Source organism: Abramis brama (genome assembly GCF_963993115.1).
Source record: "Abramis brama genome assembly, chromosome: 23".
NCBI classification, from domain to species: domain Eukaryota; kingdom Metazoa; phylum Chordata; class Actinopteri; order Cypriniformes; family Leuciscidae; genus Abramis; species Abramis brama.
The window spans coordinates 18,307,371-18,328,627 of NC_139985.1; the positions used below are offsets into that span (position 1 = coordinate 18,307,371).

General features: G+C 39.6%; 2 protein-coding genes across 3 annotated transcripts; one reads left to right on the forward strand and one right to left on the reverse strand.

Moving 5' to 3' along the window:
• The first annotated feature begins 347 nt into the window (after positions 1-347).
• gpr179 (G protein-coupled receptor 179) lies at positions 348-14,962 on the forward strand. 2 transcript variants are annotated; one of them, XM_084100431.1, is made up of 12 exons: positions 348-429; positions 513-1,762; positions 2,263-2,371; positions 4,182-4,278; positions 6,059-6,270; positions 6,464-6,532; positions 6,906-7,015; positions 7,548-7,786; positions 8,850-8,988; positions 9,064-9,166; positions 9,711-9,860; positions 11,444-14,962. In XM_084100431.1, exons 2-12 carry the CDS (start codon positions 867-869, stop codon positions 14,705-14,707), a joined length of 5,388 nt encoding a protein of 1,795 aa, XP_083956557.1. In that variant the 5' UTR covers positions 348-429; positions 513-866; the 3' UTR covers positions 14,708-14,962. The 2 variants fall into 2 exon arrangements, with proteins under 2 accessions (XP_083956557.1, XP_083956558.1); XM_084100432.1 differs by having other exon boundaries at positions 348-1,762.
• Positions 14,963-16,874: 1,912 nt separating this feature from the next.
• On the reverse strand, positions 16,875-21,168 carry mrpl45 (mitochondrial ribosomal protein L45). The gene is made up of 8 exons (XM_084100459.1): positions 21,016-21,168; positions 20,559-20,751; positions 18,878-18,995; positions 18,685-18,783; positions 17,799-17,847; positions 17,550-17,699; positions 17,299-17,472; positions 16,875-17,066 (listed from the first exon to the last, which is right to left on the reverse strand). The coding sequence occupies exons 1-8, from the start codon at positions 21,127-21,129 to the stop codon at positions 16,968-16,970; spliced, it is 996 nt and encodes a 331-aa protein (XP_083956585.1). The 5' UTR covers positions 21,130-21,168; the 3' UTR covers positions 16,875-16,967.
• Between the last annotated feature and the right edge of the window lie 89 nt (positions 21,169-21,257).

Sequence of the window (21,257 nt, forward strand, 5' to 3'; positions counted from 1 at the left end):
TTTCTTTCTTTTTTTAATTTCCCTGATTGATGCACAAAACATTTGCAGTTCAAAACGCAATTTGCTTATCAGAGATTAGCATTTCAGTGCACTTCATCTGCCAGACAGATGCAGACTTGTAAACCGCTGCATACACATATTCACAATGTCACACACAGTCCATAAAAGACCACTCATGACTGACCCAGCCGGAAAGTGTTGGGTTAATCCACAAAGCGGTGAGATTCTGATGCATACCCAACCGAGAGGATTACCCTCCCATCCTCTCATCCATCAGCCCACCCTCATGCACATACACTCATCATAACAATCCAACATTAACAGATGTGCCTCTCTCAGCACTCACCACAACTGGGAGATTGGGAGAGGGAGTGAGAGAGATGGGAGAGTGGGTGAGATTTACAGGAGGACTGCAGAGTAAGTGAAGAGGTAAGCAGAGAGAGAGAAACAGGGGTATTCCACATGTTCTCGGTTTCTTGTTGATCTTTGTTACTCACTCCAGTTTCTTGCAGGCCTGTTAACTCCATTATCACATCCAGAAAGGACCTGACCAACTTATTGTAGGACGCATGGAGCATACATGTTGTTGAGCTTCATCTTCATCTTCGAAAATGAGTAGTGCATGTCAGTCCGTGTGTGAACGCACACTTATTTGACACAGTTGGCAGCAAAGTGCGGTTGCACACAAACCATCACCACTGACACCTGTGGTTCAATTGGTTAACAAGAAAAGGAGAGAAGAAGCAAAGCCAGGGAAAGAGAAGAAATGGAGGCCTGCACTTTGAAAGCATCTTTCAGGATGTGAGAAAACGCAAAAGCTGATCTTTTCCTTCACAAAAAGCATTGGAGGAGCAGTTTCTACAAGGATGGGCCTGTGTGCTTGTGTGCTACCTCTTCTGCTTCTACTGCCTAACCTGCTCTCTGCTCAGCTCAGCACTGTGTCTGAAGTTGAGGACACGTCCAGCTTGGAGTTCACCCCAACACCTTGTCTTACTGACCCAAATACCCTAGAAGGGAACAGCTTGTCACCCAGCCCCCTACCCACCAGTCCGGCTCCTGTAAAAGTGAGCACGGAGGAGGACCGGTCTTCTGTGGAGAACTACCTCTACTCTGGCGATTCGTCCTCCTTGTCCTCCTCCACCTGCACACAGACATTCCAGCTGCTTGTTCAGCGGGGATCTCCGCCTAGAGAGCTTCTCCCTCTCTTGCACCAAGCCATAGCGTCTCTGACCAATGCGGCCAACTTTCTCAACCTGATATTTCAAGCTAGTGAGCTGAGAGAAACAAGCGTACGAGAGGATATCGAGTGGTACCACGCACTGGTCCGGGCCATGCTCGAAGGGGACAGGCCAGGCCTGGTCAGACAAGCTTTTCTAACATTCGACGCAGACCCCACAATCCAACTGCCCCAATTGGTGCTCCGTGCCTCTAAAGGCACAACCCAGGACATTCTCCTGCAGGACCTGACGTCTGTCTGGAGCAGCTTCCGTCCTCCTATCCCTGACCAAAGCTGGTTTGATTCATTCAAGTCTAGCTCTCCACCCCTCCATATCTTGTCTAAAAGGGTTCTTCTAAATGACCTAAGCACCCTAGATACTCCCAAGTGGGCACGTGGGGATAGTTATGTGATCAATAGCAGCGGGGTTCAGTGGGGCGAAGTCCCTTTCCTTGAGTGTGTTGATGGCCGCTTTTTGCCAGGGTGGTTACTCAGCCTCTCAATGCCATTTTACGGATTGAAGCCAGACCTCAGCCCAGAGTTTAGGTCAGTGCACTTTCTTCAACTTCTTGTTTAAATAGTTTCTCGTTTTTGTATGCTCAATTTTTATGTCTTTCAATCATCTCTGGCCATTCACTTGAAGGGATAGTCCCCTTAAAAATGGATATTCTGTCATCTTTTACTCATTATTTATCTTAATAACTGACTTTCTTCTGTGGGATACAAAATAAGATATTTTGAAGAATGTTTCTGTTTCTTTTTGTTCATACAATGAAACTCAATAGGGTCTGAAACAGAACCCCATCGGACCCCATTGACTTCAATTGTATGGACAAAAAAATATACATTTTTCCAAATTTCTTGTTTTGTATTTCACTGAAGAAAGAGAGTCATCAGATTTGGAATGACATGAGGGGGAGCAAATGATGACCGAATGTCCATTTTTGGGTTAACTATCCCATTAATTTCATTTTGAGTCTTCTGTCATTACTGTTACTTTGTTGTCACTACCGTATCTTTGTCGTCTCTATGCATTCTGGTGGTAGGGGTGTGATCCGTATTGATGTCAATGTCCAGGGATTCAATGTGGATCAGTGTGCCAGTGGAGACTTCTGGTTTGCAAACACACACCAATGTAATCGTACCAGCATGGAGGTGAGAGTACACTGTCATTGACCAATACTTTCCATATGGGACCTACTGCAGACACCTCACTGTTCTTAATGGTCTTAACACCATTTGGGTATTTAAAATGACTTTAAATGTCAATCTGTTTTCATTGTCATACAAGAAGCTGCTATATTGTAGGTTCGGAGCTCTTCTTCAGATGGTCAGAATGATATATATATAGGCTGAATGGGTGGATTTCACTAACCAGGGACAAGGGCCAGAACACATTCAGAGATCCACTCAAAACACTGTCGCTAAATGTCAAGAGGACATTTGTGGTGAAGTGATTTATTTTTGTAAGTGTCTTTGTGAGCATGTTTCATTCTCCACTGTAATGCAGCTATTATGTTAGCATTAGCATTTTGTTATCAGCTATGCTCTCTTCTAATATTTTTTCCTGTAAATTATATTGACATTCCTTACTAATTGACACAATTGAGATTATATGTATTTGGGCAATTACTGGGAGTAGTCCACCTGACTTTCTTTACTTTGTGGGACATAAATGCATCAGGTTTAAAAAAAAAAAAAATTATTTGTCCATACAGTGTCAATTGTAATCAAAACTGTTTGATTACCAACATTCTTCAAAATATTTTTGTCTGTATTTCACTTAAGAATGTCAAACAGGTTTGGAACAACATGAGAGTGAGTAAATGATGAAAAAAAAAGTTTTGGGGTTAATAATCCTTTTAACTTTAATACTACACATTTCATAATGAAATGAAATGCCATCAGATCTGGCATCTCAATATTATTTTGGGTTATTATTAAGTAACATATTAAAACATCACCTGCTTTACTCATTGTATTGCCGGACTGTTATATACATTTCCCATTTCCTGCTCCCACTGTTTTCCATCATCATACTCCCACTTTCATCCAGACCTTCTATTTAAAGATGTGAGCACTGGGTGCAGGATGATCTGAAGGATTAGTCTGATAATCCTGTGATGCTCACATACCACAACCCCCCCTCCCCAACCCCACACCCCACACCCCACACCCCTTCCACAAGACTCAGACTCCCCCATCATCCTGACCTACCAGAGCACAAGCTCACAGGTGTTGGCAGGTTAAGCAATGGCAGGATTTGGCACACTGAACGAATTTAATGAGAATTGAGTTGATCCGCCTAAGGAGCAACGTATAAATAGAACAGTTTTGTGTCATAACAATGCATTAATTAGATTGACATAAATAGATTGACATGATATATGATATAGTCCCATGCATATTTTAAAGGTTGCATACTGCTCAGTAAAGTGCTGGTTTTACTGAAGAATTACTTGACACGGTAAAGATCTGTAAAATAAAACATTACTCCACTTTAAGAATCAACAAAATCATTATTATGAATAGATACTGAATAGAGATACATAGCGTTTAAGTAATTATTATTTTATTCATTCTCAATTGCTCCTTGCTCCAATATCCTCTTACAAACAAGAACCTTGTTCGTAAGTGAAAATATAAAATGAATGTGAACAGTGCTGGATTTCCTTGAATAAAAAGATAAAGCTCTGCCAATAGAGGTATTACCCCTCCATTTAGGATTTAGCTTAGATTAACTCAGAGTGAGTCTGATGTGTGGGTCAGCCGACTCTCACAGATAAACTGCTGATGAGAGACCACACATGCAATTAATGGCAGAAAGCAGAGAGAACACAATCATACTGGCAGAAACATCTGTGTTGATTTCCCCTTTCTAGGAGCAAGTCGTTTGCTTACAGATGAAGGTAAAACAGATGAGCAGACTTTTGACTTCACCTCTCGTTCTTTCTCTTCCCCATAGTGTGAGCCCATCCCACAACAGGGCTTCCGGATGGGTCAGTACTGCTGCCGATGTAAAAAGGGCTACTACAGTCCAGTTCCAGACATACAAAACAAAAGTAAGAGGCTTGAAATAATCAAAAATCAGTTGCAAAGTGGGTCTATACAGTGGGTTTAGACTTATTTGATTAGATAATATATAGCTAACATGATGCCATATAAAAGTATCTCAATGAATGATTGGGCAAGGGTCAAAGTTATAGCAGAAAGGCATTAAAACATTAGCTTTGACGTATTTTTGTACATAATTTTTTCTCTTTTCTTTGGAACGATTGAGCTTTGCCTCTCTTTATGTATATATGGCAGAAACAATAGATAGGGCCCCATACACGTTTAAAAAAGGTTTTACCACCTGACCATGAGGGCACACGAACAGTTAAAGGGGATTTAAGTATTTATTCACTGACGTGAAGAATCTCGGGATTAACAATGTATTGTATTGTACTAGATTTTAAGGATGAAAACTGATGATAAATTAACCTCAATTAACAATTAAAATTGAACATGGTGTATTGTACATTTCATATCTGATATAGCACTGTATTAGCAACCCATACACACAATCCTGTCCCACCCAGTTACGACACTGTTAAAAACACAGCCAGCAGCAGGAATATTAGGCTGCTGTCACTTTAAGAGCTAATACACGGGTCCAATATACTGATAAACATCAGTACTTAAGTTCACTTAAGACATAACTGACTATGTTTACGAAGATACTTGCAAGACTTAGTCTGGAAATCCAGACCCAAAAGATGAAAGATTAATGGTCTGGCATCGACTAATGAAAATCGGCCAGCTCGAGGGGCGGCACCAAGCATGCATTTGAAAATCTCACTGCACGCAATTGGATTACACTACGACCAATCACAACAAGCTCCATACGCTTAGCTACCAGCGGAGCTAACTGGTAGATTAGACTCTTGCCGTATCCGGTCGGCAAAACAGCAAAAACGCCCTTCTTGCAAAGGAACGATTCGAGCGCCATCTTCTGTTCCTCTTTTAGATAATTGCCAAGTCTAACTCATTCATTGTAGCGGCCAAAGCCGTTTCAAACAACTGGTGTTCATCCATAGCCATCTTGCACTGTTTACTAATGACTTCGACGTCACAGTGCTGTCGCCTATATCAAATAACCCGATGTTATTGGTGCAGCTCGGATACAAGGGCATATTTAATGAGCATTATTACTCGACGCCAGAGTAAACTTGCTTGAGAACTCTGGATTTCCAGGGTATGCAAGACTGGCATTTTGACATAATTTGGTTTGAATATGTCCGTTCAAGCGCAAGACGACGAGAAGCGCTCAATTCTGTAATCGTGACCTGTCCGAGATGCGGATTTCCGGGCGCGCACTTTGGATGTTTGTGCGCAGAAAACTTCCCACACAGTAATAAACTGAGTTCCCTTGCGTGTCTTCTTGCCCTTGAATATTTAAATGGGCAAGGCTTAAACTTTGGTGTTTGGTGTTTTAAGCCCCCAACGGCGCCTTCCAGGCAGCGAGGGGATGGGTAGGTTTAAGGTTGAGGGTAGGGTTAGCTGCCTCTAAGGAGCCATTGGGGGCTTAAAACACCATCGAGCTTAAACTTTCGTGACGATGCAGCACTGGCTCACATTTGTTCACATTCATGTTCTCATGTCTTGCATTGTTAGAATTCATAAAAATGTTACTGGCCAACTGGCGACTGACACTGTTTCATATACTCGCCAACACCAGTTTTTACTCGCATTTGGCGCTTGACGAGTTTTAATTTTAGGCCCTAAAATTGAAAGTATTAATTAAATACACTTAAAATGGGTTTATTTAAAAAAGAAAAATTATGATATATGATGTTACAGGGAACAACCGTGTGAATAGTACCCAAGCTTGTTACCCAGAAGTCCCTGTGTGTCTGCCCTGTTGGCCCGGCTGTGCTGAGTGTGAGGACGGAGGCCCGTGTTGGGTGCAGGAAGACTGGCTCCTGAGAACGGGCGTCCTGACAGTGCAGGGTCTCTTCATGGTCCTTGTGCTTATTAGCATGCTGATAGCATATCAGTGCAGAAGAACCAAGGTAAGATTTCAGCACGTGATTAATATGATATGTGGTATATCTTAACATGATATATCTTAAAATGCCAAGTGTTGTGATGCATCATTTCAAACACAGGAAAAGAGGTCCCACATGTGCACAAACTTGATGCACGCTTGCTGTAATTTCACCTCTGCTTCCCCTCTCCACTTCTCACCATCTTTCTGTCTCTCAGCGGATCCGATCGTCGGGGCTTTTGCTGCTGGAGATGATCCTGTGTGGCTCTCTGTTGCTTTACTTTCCAGTGAGTGTGGGATTCAAAGCTTCTTTTCAGATTACTGCACTGCATTTGAAAATCATAATAACTGGGTGGCACTTAGGAAGCAGAAAATGATCAAGAAATCACACAATTTAGTCATTTGTTTACGAGGTTAGAGTTACTGAACAATGAGCACATTAAAATGATTTCTGAAGGATCATGTGACACTGAAGACATTCAGCTGCTGAAGAATCAGCTTTGCCATTTTACATTTAAAAAATATAATCAAATATATATATATTGCATATATCGAAATATATAATTACAGAATACACTTTTTTCACCATTATGAATTGTAAAATAAGCATTTTTGCACCTTCCACCAATAATTTCAGTTCATTTTATTCTTGTTTTTTAGGTCTTCATTCTATACTTCAAACCTAGCACTTTCCGGTGTATTCTACTCCGCTGGGTCCGTCTGCTTGGCTTTGCCATTGTTTATGGAACTGTGACACTCAAGATGTACCGGTCTGTGGCACTTCAGTCCAGTCCTTTATCAAAACTCAACCCTCCCTTCTAACTGTCCCACCTGCACATCTGTCAGATTAAATGTTGTGTAATAAGATGCTATTCTTAAGGCACTTAAAGATGCACTCAGTCATTTTTCATGTGTTTTTGCGGTACTGGTTTATTGTAGAATTGTAGAAATGTATAGGTATATATTGATTGATATGAATTAATTGAATTTCTCCATTGTAGAATTTAGAATCAATTTAGTCCCTTAACAAATGTGTCCAATAACAAGGTCGCTACAACATGTCGGCCTCCACGAGTTGAACCGCTGCTGGTAAATTTAAACAGCTTTTGTTAGGCTACAGATGAGTGCACATAATTCAATTTTTTTTCAAGTTTTATTGTTTTGTATGTAATTAGGGAAAATAACTGAGTGCACCTTTAAGACTACACTAGAAGTCTGTGATCTGTTAAAACTAAAAGCTGATAAAAGAACTTAATTAAACTCCCAAAATGAGTCAGCCTATGTGATGTGCTATATTTCCAGGGTTCTGAGGGTTTTCCTGTCGCGTACAGCCCAGAGAGTGCCATACATCACCACCAGGGGTGTGCTGAGGATGCTGGGAGTTATCGTGCTTACTGTCAGCTGGTTCCTGTGTGCATGGACAGTTGGCGTCCTGCAGAATCGAGACCGGAATGTTCCATTGCTGATCATTTCCTCCACCTCAGAAGGACAAGGCTTCAATGTGTGCGACCTGGACCGGTGGGACTACATGATGGCTGTGGGTAAGTGATGTGTTTTCTGACTGGTGTAGTCCATGGGTTTTCTTGGGTGTCTGGCAGAGAGATTAATTGAAATTGGGGCACATTAGTAGATCAGACAAATGAAAGGATGAATGCTCCTGGATAATTTAATGTTCTTTGAAGCATTTAGTTGATGATTTGAACACAGTACCATTGTCATTGGATATGATTCAGCATTAACCACTACCTGCCATACTAATAAAATACCACAAAAATAATGATGTTACTGCTATGTCATAAATTAGACTAAGTAAATGAAGGACTGAACTGAAATGACCCCAGGAGATAAAATAGATTTATACAACCATTCTGGCATATTCAGCTTACACAAAATGAACCTTGCATTTTTTATACTGCTACACTAGCCTATACTTAACACTGTATATTTTCTTTTAAATACATATCCCTTCTTCTATTAATGTTTGTACATAAATAGCTTTCTTCCATTTTGTTTTGATGCTCACATTTTAGCCTGGACTTGTTAAGTTATTCAAAAATTTAAAACATTAAAATGCAATTCATAAAATTTAAATACATGTCTTCCATGATTAACGTTTTAAGTTAAAGTCATTTTGATATTTCCATAGGGTTCAAAATTGTAGTTAGGGTAACTCTCTGAAGATTGTAATTTCAAGGTTAACATTTTTAGGAAGAACCTTGCGTTGCTTGGCATGTACTTAATCAAAACTATTGTGATAACTATTGTAACATGCCAAGAAAACCATTAAACAGGAAATTATATCACAGAGAGAACCTCTGTAAACATTTATAATTGTGCCAACGTCATTTTTTTTAAAGAAAACATTAAATATATTGATATTTTGACCTTGAAACATGCATTAAACTTTAACCTTAAACTTTAACATTAGCTCAAACCAAATGGAGTAACCCTAAGAATAAATAATAAAAATAAATACAAATGAAAAATTCATATTGGCCTTACACCCTTTTTCCTCATTAAAAGTTGTTATTTCTGCTGTGTACATTTGTGTATGTGACAAACAAAACCTTTGAAATAAAAAATGAAGTTGTTTCTCACTCTCAGCGGAGCTGTTGTTTCTGTGCTGGGGCAGTTTCCTGTGCAGTGCAGTGAAGACGGTACCTTCGGCATTTCACGAACCACGTTACATGAGCATCGCTATCCACAATGAGCTACTCCTCTCCTCCGTCTTTCATCTTCTCAGGTGGGGGAATAAAGTTGCTTTGCTTTAACACATAAGAGTTTGTTCTGTTGACTTCTTTGTTCTTGTCACTTTCAGATTTGCCAGGCCATCGATTCATCCTGACTGGATGCTCTTGCTGTTCTTCACTCACACGCATGTCACAATTACTGTAACACTCGGCCTGCTTTTTGTACCTAAGGTACTGTCTAAAGTATAATTATTTACCTTTGCAATGTTTTTTAACCTATTCATTATTTTTTTTTTTAAATGTCATCCAATTGTAGTAGGTAAATCACAATTGGCATAAAGTTAGCTATCTAAATAACACATAAAACACCACTTGCATCCTAATTCACATACTGTAATGTCCTAAATATTATGCCTGATTAGAATAGAATTTTAGTATATTAAAAATAGTAAGCCAATGGAGCTTGCATGATGAATTCTCTGGTGAATTTTTGAAGTGTGCATCTATGCACGCTTGCTGGCGTATATCACCTATAGCGTAGCAGAAGAGGAGAGGTTTGTGGCAACACAAAGTAGAACCTTTTATGATGTAGTAGTATGTCCTTCAAAAATACACTTTATATTACACACTCAAAAGTATGTACATTTCCAGCAAAATACATCTTTTTAATACATAGCATAAACATGCAAATTAGATTCTATTTAGATTCTATTCACATTTCTCAGTTGTTGTGTAGCTTATCCCATGTACAAATCAGCGTTGGTGTTTGTTGCAGTTTCTTCACATGTCACAGCCAGGCCGAGAGGAAATAGCTGCAGAGGTATACGAGGAAGAAGTGGAATTGCGACGCTCATGTTCTTACCTCAACAGTAGTTTCACCTCTAACTGTTGGAGTGACCACAGCCTGGACCCTGATGACATTCGGGTAAAACACTTTGCCCTGCCGCAGCCCTACTAACACACACGTTCACACTTCCATTTTAAGAAAAGAACATACACTAACACTTTATGACAATGTCTACTTAGTAATTACATTTAAACAGTACATTTTACCTTTTCATTAAATTAGTGAACGAACTAATATTAACAAAGTCTAAACTCTCATATCAAATTTTCACATTACACAAAAAGCTCAATGTATACTTTGTCCGTCTGCGTTGTGCGACGGTGTGCACTGTCTGTGCAACAATTTTCGTCATCAGGTCCGCATGCAGCCCAATTTTTTGTGTTGTGTACAACAGAGCATGTGCAAGGTGAATGTTGAGACAGAAGAGTCCACTAGGTGGCAATATGCACAGTTGTGATGTGATGAGCAGTAGTCAAAAGCCCCTTTCACACAGAAATTCCAGAAAATACACTGATAATGTGTCTCGGGATTTGTCCTGGGATCATTTGATTTTGATTCATTCACACTGCCAGTGATTTTCTGTGCGTGCGTTCACGCACATCCCATAAAGACCTGTGACATCAGGATGTGAAGTGTAATGTCTCCGCAGCATCTAAGTTTGCTTATGATCAGCGATTTCTCTTTTGAGAAACCACGTTTGTGCATTTGTTTTCTGATTCGATCATAGCGCAACGCATACCGCTCCATTAAGCTGGCGAACCATTTCAGCTTCAGCATCATCACTACGACACACCCCTTATGGCATTGGTTCTGCCTTTTGTTCACACAGGGCGCGTTCCGGGACTGATTCCGGCAATGTTATTAGGTCCCCATCCCGGGATCAATCCGGGAACGCGTTTGCGGTCACACAGAAGGCACTCTAGCAATTATATGGAAATTTTCTGGGATTAACGCTCTGTGTGAAAGGGGTAAAAGAAATATACAGAAAGAACAATACAAAATATTGTTTTCCATAGTTTTTGTTTCGTTTCTTGTTCTAAACTTTGCATACAGTGGTGGAACCACTACTTTCCTTCTATCCTTCCGAGCGAATGTCCTGTAAATGGCAAGACTCAGTGCTGCCCTCTGATGCTTGGTAGAGTATAAAAAAAGCAATTGTAGCCTACAGCGCATGTCGAACTCACCCATCCAAAGTTGAGTATACTTTGAAAGCTGTGCTGACACAACAGTGCACTAGACGGAGCAGAACGCAGAAAATGAAGTATACCTGGAACTTAAATAAACATAACAAAAAGCTCATAAATTACAAGATAAACAAAGCTAGTTTTCTGTGATGTATGTATTTCTGATATTTTTAAATAAGAATAGTGTAGCAGGGGTGAGAGAGGGAGGAGGGACTCAAACCTGGGTCCCCATAAGCCAACATGCCCTGAGCATCTTTATTATTAAAAATCAACTTACAAAAAAATACTGTATTATTCCTTTTGGTAGCCTCCTCCTCCTCCTTTGCCTTTAACTTGCCCTCTTTTGAAATATTACCCTGTAATTTGGTGCCTTTTGAACATCATGTTTTGTACAGTACACACCATCACAAAAACCGTCCTACTGTATTGCTCCCAGTGACTTTCCTCAACTGAAACCCTTTTTCTCCTCTGCACCAGGATGAGCTGAAGAAACTATATTCTCAGTTGGAAGTCCACAAGACCAAGAGGATGGCAAACAGCAATCCCCACCTTCCAAAGAAGCGCAGCTCTCGCCTCAGTATTGGACGATCGCTTATAAAACGGATCACTGAGTTTCCAGAAAGTTTAAGCAGACAATGCAGCCGTGAAGACAAGGATGTCAGTGCTGCAATAGGAACTATAACCCGATCCGGATCTTATTACAAATGTCATCAAACCACAAGCATTAACACGATGAATGAAACTTTAATGGAGCCCTCTCCAAAACTGCGAAAGTCCCATAGTGCCTATGACTGTACCCCAGAAAGAGAGGTCTCCCTTTTAAACTGCTCCATAAAGAGCATAACAGCCAGAAGGGCTTCACAGCATTCTGACACAGGATCCATCAATACAACATTGCTGAACTGTAAGTCTGCCAGTGCCCACAATCTATCGTTAGACACTAACCTTCTACTTCCCGAGCCTACCAGGTTTCAAAAGTCACTCAGCGTTATAGAACGAAATGACCATCGCTCTCTGACTCCTTGTAGAAGCATTGAAAATGCGTCACTTCCTGGCAAAGCTGCCCCAGCAGAAAAGCCCCAGCTAACTGTGGAGGTCGACATAAAGAAGCAGACTTCAAGTGCCTTGCTCTCAGAGTCATTTGACAAGGCAGAGGTCTGCCCATGGGAGGTTCCAGAGGAGCAGCCGCCTGCAAACAAGAATCAGAAACATGTCACATACTCTCTATCAAATCAAGAAGAACCCAAATCACCTGGTGCTGCCTCGTCACCAACGCTAATATATGTTTGTCCTTGGGAATACTTACCACCTCCTACTCCCACTGCAACAGAAACTGGCAATGGTATACAGTCAGATGTTGATTGCACAAAACCCAAGCCTCCAATCTCCTGTAGCGCTCCAGGGTCGCCACTTACGCTCTCCGACAAGGCAAAGGATTTTCGGGCTTTCTCTTTCCGCTCTGCTACTCAAAATCTCCTTACAGCAAAAAGCATTGGGGAAGTTGGAAGAAGTTTGAGCAAAGAAAAAAGCCTACAAGAACGTCATGATAAGGAGGGAACACTACTAAAATGCCTGTCCACATCCATGAGATTGTCCCCAGGCAGTGCAGCTTCAGACAAACATACCCCGCAGACATACAGACGGGCTATGACTACCATAGGCACAAAACCTTGCCTTGTAAAGCAAATAGCAATACGGCTGCCATCAACAGATTCTCCTGAGAAGAGCCCCAAACATACTGCTCCAGTTCACATCTGTCCATGGGAGTCAGAGGAGGTTATCTTGGAAGTCAAGAAGCAAAATGCGAACGACAGTGTATTACAAAGACAATACAGTGACAAGCAAGTACTCTCTTCTATGGCAGTAAGTAATGTTGGCTTCAAATCCCCTGAGTCCCAACTAAATTCTTTATTGTCTGTTCCTAATACTGAAGTGTGTCCATGGGATGTCCCAAAACCTTTTCATCAAACCAGCATTTCTGATGTCTGTCCTTGGGAAGTTGTGGAAGTGGAGCAATTGCAAACCAAGAGCATATGTGCTGATGTCTGTCCTTCGGAAACCATCCGTGACCCATCAAGGATCACCGAAGACAATATATGTAATACCACTGTTGAAGTCCCTATGTCTAGAGACACCCAGAAGCAGGTAAATATAAAGCCTGAAGCATGCCCTTCTTATGTAAAAGACACCAATAGCTCTCAGGTTAGACAGGGATCCATCAAAACCCCTAGTGACACAATAAAACCTGGTGAAAGGGTCATTTATGTTAATGTAAGTCCAGTACACCAAGAACCAGCTCAGAGAGCTGCATGTTCCGTTGAAGAAAGTGATTTTCCTGAACCCCCACCACCTGTAATTGACATAAGTCCTTGGGAGACAGAGCCAAAAACAAAAGACACTACAAGATCCTCTTTAAAAGAGACAATGACTAAAAAAGGAACTGTCTGTCCATGGGAAGTAGAGAATTCTGAGAAGTTAGAAGAGAGGGAAGGTGCTACGAACAAGGAGTCAATGCAAGTAGACCAAGAGCAAGACACTGTTAGTGTAATTGTGTGTCCATGGGAAACAAACGAGTCTGTGAAGTCCATACAGAAAGAAGAAAGTGTCTGTGGAGATGTCTGTCCATGGGAGACAAGTGAAACTGTCAAGACCTTGCAGAAACAAGATAGTGTTCATGCAGATGTCTGTCCATGGGAGGCAGGAGAGCCAACAAAGATCTTGCAGAAACAAGATAGTGTTCTTGCAAATGTTTGTCCATGGGAGGCAGGAGAGCCAGCGAAAACCTTGCAGAAACAAGATAGTGTTCTTGCAAATGTTTGTCCATGGGAGGCAGGAGAGCCAGCGAAAACCTTGCAGAAACAAGATAGTGTTCTGGCAGATGTTTGTCCATGGGAGGCAGGAGAGCCAGCGAAAACCTTGCAGAAACAAGATAGTGTTCTTGCAAATGTTTGTCCATGGGAGGCAGGAGAGCCAGCGAAAACCTTGCAGAAACAAGATAGTGTTCTGGCAGATGTTTGTCCATGGGAGGCAGGAGAGCCAGCGAAAACCTTGCAGAAACAAGATAGTGTTCTTGCAGATGTTTGTCCATGGGAGGCAGGAGAGCCAGCGAAAACCTTGCAGAAACAAGATAGTGTTCTTGCAGATGTTTGTCCATGGGAGGCAGGAGAGCCAGCGAAAACCTTGCAGAAACAAGATAGTGTTCTTGCAAATGTTTGTCCATGGGAGGCAGGAGAGCCAGCGAAAACCTTGCAGAAACAAGATAGTGTTCTTGCAAATGTTTGTCCATGGGAGGCAGGAGAGCCAGCGAAAACCTTGCAAAAGCAAGAAAGTGTCTATTCAAATGTCTGTTCATGGGAGGCAAAAGCATCACCCAAACAATCTGTGCCACAAGACTGCACTCATGCTGCCCCATCAAAAAGGCAAGACAGTGCTCAAGAATCTGTCAGTCCCTTGGAAAATGACATAAGAACAGCAGCAACAACAGAAAGCAGCAAAAGTCAAACTGACCAAGACATCCATCCTTCAGACACAGGCACACAGGCCGCAGAGGAGACGAGGGTTAACCTACCTCTGGCTCGGCGTGACGCAATGTGCCCTTGGGAAATGGAAGGAGGCAGACAAGAATCTATACTAATGCATGATAATTCAGATGTCTTCACTTGGGAGGAGGCGATACCAGAGGAAGATGACGATGATGCAGAAACTGCTGCCGAGGCCTTCATCTTTCCTTCAGACTTGTGACCCACAAGGGCAGTATCATTGTGCTTTATATACCTTGAAAGGCTTATTACAAAATGGACCACCGTTCACACATTTCAGCTTTATGCAGAACGTCCCTCCACTGCCATCAGCACATTTCACTGTCCGTCATTTAAGAACGGCAACCTTCTCCCTCCTCAGCTTAATAAATTGAAGACTGACTGCTCTCAAGACCGACTGCTCTCCTGTGCACATTTCCCTTTAGCCTTACATTAAAACAAACCCCGTTTAATTTGGTATTGTTTTGTGTGTATTTGTGTTCGTATGGCTATGTAGATTATATTGTCAGTAAAACCTGTATCACCACCATACCATAGGTGGAACATTTAGAGAGTTTAATTCTACACATTTTCAGTCAAAAAACATTGCACTAATATTATCAAGCAAGTAAGTGAAGAGACAAGCTGTTCTGGATGGTGTTATACATCCATGTTGCTACTGTTCATTGCTGCATGTTTTAAACAGATCTTTAGTCTCTGCACTACTCAAATGGTTTAGACAAACGTTATAAGTTTTTCTTCAAATTCTGGAATAAGGCATTTCAACAAGACTGGTTAACAATTTACAAATCTACATGATCTCACCATGGTATTTTCTGATAAGAAGTCCCATTCAAAAATTATTAATTAAAAAAGGTAACACTTTACTGTATCGGCTACTACATATCCATATAACATACTTAATACAACAGTGTTGTAATTGTGTGATTTCAGGCATTTTCAACCACATACCTTCTCCTCCAAAACTCCACCCTCCAAAAATGTCAGTCAACTAAATATTAACAAACCTTAAAAGTGCAAAGTGATACAAGGGCCAACAAGGTTTATGATTGTGTTAAAAATTAGGCTTTATTTGCCATTTACAGAACCTAGGTTTATAACAGAGACCGCTGTGATTTCATAATGTTGTTTATAGCACTTTTAATTACAAATAGCTTCACAAAACATTTAAATATTAATCCCATGAGGTTCATGACTTTTACTCAGTTTTTAATCGTAAACTGTGAGAAATTACAGTAAAATGGACATAAAATATATTCTTTATCCAGGGCAAACTCTTGATCTTTAAGAAAACATTATTTAAATATGATTAAATTTGATTTGTAAATTGAATGGTTTAGTCCAGAATATTCTTATTGTTGTTTTTTAGAATACAATTTTAAGTCCCATTGTGTGAGCATGTTAAACTAAATGAGGGTTTACAAAACGTGTTTAATTCAACCTTTTTACATGCTGCTTTCTTCTTAAAGGGGTCATCGGATGCAAAATTCACTTTTATATGGTGTTTGCACAGTAAATGTGGACACAACCACCATACAATAAAAATAAAAAACATTCACTCCTTTTTTTTAATCCTCAAAAAGTCTAAACACTCTCAATAATCAGGCCTTTTGGATTTTCTGAGCACTATTATGTCATAATGCTCATGCTCCGCCCATGACCACTGACGGACTGTCCCGTATTAGCATGTTTCTGCCGTCAGCCATTCGACACCCCCCACGGAAAAGAGGGGTGGGGTGAGCAGTTGCTCATTATCATTTAAAGAGACATGCAGGTCACTGTTAACAGCTGTTTTTAAGGAGGTAAAAAGGGTGTTTTACACAACCATTGAGGAATTTTAACCAAAGTATATTACAAACTTTACATGAACACCCTAAAGAATCATACCAACTTGTGGAAAATGGGTATCCGATGACCCCTTTAAAATAACTAGAGATTAGCACAAGTAATGACCATTAGATTGCACTTATTCCTACCAGAGTTAGAGTTTGTTTTTGAGTTATTCTGTGATTTTGAATGTACTTGCAATGTTAGCTTTTCAAACCAGGAACATAAAGATTGCGCTTTTGTATGAAGTAAGATTTTTGTAAGAACCAACAGTCAATTTTCAACAGTAGCCAAAGGAAGTTTCCATTAACTTCTGTCAAAGTAAAAATGCAACATTTATTTTTATATTCTTGAAACTGTCAATTAAGCATTCTGAAATAAACTTTTCAACTTCAAGGTGTCGATTTTCATCCATTTCCATGTGTAATGAATTAACATGTTGATCACTGTAGGTAACAAATCAATATGCATGTATTTCAAAGTACTTGAGTTCAATTAACTTTGTTTTAAATAAATGTGTGGGAAGAAGCAACAACCCAAGGTTTTATAAATACAGTAATATTTATTTTGATGATCAGGAATCAGTCTGTACAGAGTGGACCTGTGTTGGGTGGAGTAAGGCACCACATTCAGAATTACTTATACCACTGCACTGCCTTCGGCTTTGGTACCTGGTAATTCAGACTCTCAAACTCATCCCCGGGCTTCAGCTTAGGACCAGGAATCATGACAGTCTGTTGAAATCAGATGTCAGATATTAAGCAACATCTCTCACTTTTAAAAAATCCACGTTTTGCTCCTTCACACACCTAATCCAAACACCACATTTATTAGATTGTTTTTAAATTGCATTTAAAATGTATTAAAAAAACCCTCTTATATCTTGAAAAAAATCAGTAAAAAAATTCAGCTATGCATGTTTGAAGTAAATTATCACTATTACGGAAACAAACAGCAGTCATTTACCTTAATAATGGGATCTTTTGGAGGAGCCCATGCTGGAACAATCTTGCCGTGAAGTCTCCAGCATCCATAAGGGTTGACCAGATGCCTCTCCAGCACTAGGTATTCCAGGACATCTCTGGGTTCATCCTCATCCCCCAGCATCAACCGGCCAAAACGGTCATAGACTGCTAATGTCTGAGAGATGGATTGATGGAGTGGTATCATGAGCCCAAACTCAGTACTCCTATATAATCCCCTTCTTCTTCACTCACCTGTCTAGAATGCATGCGGACAGTCACCTGGCCGTACAGGTTGCCCTTGCTGATCATGTCAGGACACCGTGTATGAACCACCCGTGGCGGCTCCAGTGATTCAACGAAGCGCCAGCGCAGAGTCTTATAACGGTTCCCCCGAACCATCTCCTGCAAAACATGCACACACACACAGGTTGGATAATCTGAAATGCTGAACAAAGACACACTGCACTATAAATCATATATTAAATTATCAGATTTACTTACAGGGTAACACCTCTCTGTCACCAAAGAATGGAGCTTTTCTTTGTTAAATCTGGGAAAAGAGGACATTTATGCAAATACATAATTAATATAGATGTTATAAGTGGGGAAAATTGGAAAAGACAAGGAACACCACATACACTACTGTTCAAAGTTTTAGATAGGTAAGATCTTTTTATGTTTTTGAAAGTCTCTTCTGCTCACCAAGGCTGCATTTATTTGATTCAGTAAAAACAGGAATATTGTGAAATATTTTTTTAATTAAAAATAACTTTTCTATTTGAATATATTTTAAAATGTAATTTATTCCTGTGATCAAAACTGAATTTTCAGCATCATTACTCCAGTCTTCAGTGTCACATGATACTTCAGAAATCATTCTAATATGATGATTTGAGGATCAAGAAACATTTATTATATTATCAATGTTTCATGATTCTTTAATGATAAAAAGTTTCAAATAACAGCATTTTTCTGAAATAGAAAGCTTTAGTAATGTTATAAATGTCTTTCCTGTCACTTTTGATCAATTAAATGCATCCTTGTTGAATAAAAGTGTTAATTTCATTCCAAAAAAAATTCTTACTGACCCCAAACTTTTAAATGCTAGTATATAATGTGAAAAAAGATTTCTATTTCAACACTGATAATAATAATAAATGTTTCTTAATCATCAAATCAGCATATTAGAATGATTTCTGAAGGATCATGTGACACTGAAGACTGGAGTAATGATGCTGAAAATTCAGCTTTGTATTTTGCTGTATTTTGGATCAAATAAATGCAGCCTTGTTGAGAGACTTCTTTCAAAAACATTAAAAAAATATCTTACAGTACAGTCAACAATCAAGCAGTAACTATTGTTGTAAAAATAAGATTTGTTTCTCACTCTGTGAGTGCTGCATGAGCGTCTATGAAGATCTGCTGAGCTAGTTCTGGAAATGCTTTAGTGGAGAAATCGGGGTCATGATCCTTTATTTTACGAATCCTGGTCAAACAGAAAACCAAACCAATATTAGCCCAGCATAGTTCTGTTGGGTTTGACTGGCAGTAGGAAACACTGAGGCAGAGGTGGGCCTTACGACAGCTGTGACGCTGCACTCTGACGCAGCTGTTCTGTGCGCTGTTTCAGACCTTCTTTGGACAGAGTGGAGAGGCGAGCATCTCCTTCAGGAGGAACGTACGGATCAAAGATGCCAGCTGAAAAAAAAGATCACAATCGATGACTAACCATAATGTGAAAATCCAACATCACTTATTTAACAATATAACATCTGAACATCTGAAGAGCAATGCTCAAAACTTCAAGGTTTTGAATATGAATCTGAACAAAAAACTAGACATATCACAAAACTTGATGCACTAATACAGAACCAGTAAAAAAAGATTTGGACACAAAAAGTACACAAACATTCAAACGTTAGGGGGGTTGGTGTGATTTTTTAATGTATTTAATGTTTTTGTATGTAAAAGTCTTCTATGCTCACCAAGGCTGCATTTATTTGATTAAAAATACAGTAGATTTGTAATGTTGTGAAACATTATTACAATTCAAAATAACTTTTTTGTTTCAAAAGTAATGTATTCCTGTGATGGTAAAGCTGAATTTTCAGCATCATTACTCCAGTCGTTAGGGTCATATGATCCTTCAGAAACCATTCTAATATGTGGATTTGATGCTTGAAAACGGTTTAAAATATTTGTGGAAACTGTGATACATTTTTTCAGGATTCTTTAATGAATAGAAAGTTTAAAATAACAGAATTTATTTTAAATAGAAAGCAAAGAGACAAACAAATAAATTAAAAATTATATTGACCCCAAAACGGTATTTTGTTTTTGTGCGATGATCTTAAAGGGATAGTTCACCCAAAAAAATTAAAATCTGTCATCAATTACTCGCCCTCATGTCGTTCCAAACCCATAAGGCTTTCATGCATCCTCGAAACACAAATGAAGATATTTTTGATGAAATCTCAGAGATTTCTATCCCTCAATTGACAGTCTACGCAACTACCACTTTGACGCTTCAAAAAGTTAATAAAGAATTATAAAACTAATCCATATGAATTGAGAGGTTTAAATCAAATTTTCTGAAGAGAATCGATTGCTTCATATGACGAACAGTTTGAATTTAAGCTTTTATTCACATATAAACACTGATCAGCGAACGTAAACAGAAGCTCAACCGAACCTGCTTGACGTCAAGCGAACATGTTAACACATCATGCTTCTGTTTAACACAACTGATGTGTGAGTTGATGAATGTTTATAAGTGAAAAAAAAAATCCTAAATTAAATCTGTTCATCTTATATAAAGCGATCGAGTCTCTTCAAAAAATGTTGACTAAACCATTCAATTTATATGGATTAGTTTTACGGTCTCTTTATGAACTTTTTTGAAGCATCAGTGGTAACGTTAGTTGCGTAACTGTCAATGGAGGGACAGAAACCCCTCAGATTTCATCAAAAATATCTTCATTTGTGTTTCGAAAATGAACGAAATTCTTGCAGGTTTGGAATGACATGAGGGCGAGTGATTAATGACAGAATTATCATTTTTCGGTGAAATATCCCTTTAAAAACGCTTTGAATGGAAGGCTTATGGTTACGTCTGACACTGGAAATAATTGTGCCAATGTACACATTTCTAAAAGTAGTGTGTAAGTAATTTACTAAAGAATGAGTAGGTGTCTAGACTAACTGGAATGGAAGAGTTTGCATGTATTTGTGCAGGGAATGACAGTAGTTTGACATGCGTACCTGTGCACGAGATGTTGATGGGTCTCTCTATGTACTGCTGTCGGACCACCACACCCGCAGCCCGGGCTTTCGTCTCCTGCTCGGTCTGTGTTCTCTCTTTCACATTCACCGCTGGAGGAATGAAGTAGCGTTTCTTCGTGCGGATCGGAACCAACACCGGAACCAACCGCACGTCCAGCAACGACGCGGCATACTGGGTTATAAGAAAGAGGGATTTTAATTAGTATAAATTAAATTAATATTTGATTTTTTTTTTTTTTTAACAAAAGCTGTTGCTTTTCCTTAAAAAAACAAGGAAATAAATCACCCAAACATTTATAACATGCACTGAAGTCTAGCTGACACTCAATGAATATCATTCAGATGCATGTTCACTGAAGTTATGCGAGCAGCATTAACTTACACATTCAAATGTATGTGCTCTCCCTGTTGGGGTAATATTTGAATAATTTCATACCTTAATATTGTGACATGTTATCGGTTGAAAGTATTTCAACGTCCTACAAATGGATGTCGCCATGTTCTTCCAACACTGACTTCTTCGTGTAACCGTGTGAAAAATGGCGCACATGTGCGGATCTGTGATCAGCGTCCTCAGGTGGAGAGGAGAGGCACTAGAGTATTCGACCTCACGCTTGTCATTGCTGGATGAAGGTGTTTTTTTTAATGAATAATTTTATATAGATGCATTTTCAAAGA

Excerpts from the sequence above, each read along its gene's own strand:
- gpr179 (XM_084100432.1), top strand. The coding sequence starts at position 867 with ATGGGCCTGTGTGCTTGTGTGCTACCTCTTCTGCTTCTACTGCCTAAC. Across the intron at positions 2,372-4,181 it reads GTAATCGTACCAGCATGGAG|TGTGAGCCCATCCCACAACA; the intron begins GTGAGAGTACAC and ends TCTTCCCCATAG. Across the intron at positions 9,861-11,443 it reads TGGACCCTGATGACATTCGG|GATGAGCTGAAGAAACTATA; the intron begins GTAAAACACTTT and ends CCTCTGCACCAG.
- mrpl45 (XM_084100459.1), bottom strand. The coding sequence starts at position 21,129 with ATGTGCGCCATTTTTCACACGGTTACACGAAGAAGTCAGTGTTGGAAG. Across the intron at positions 18,784-18,877 it reads AGTGCAGCGTCACAGCTGTC|GATTCGTAAAATAAAGGATC; the intron begins GTAAGGCCCACC and ends CTGTTTGACCAG. Across the intron at positions 17,473-17,549 it reads TCCGCATGCATTCTAGACAG|ACATTAGCAGTCTATGACCG; the intron begins GTGAGTGAAGAA and ends TCCATCTCTCAG.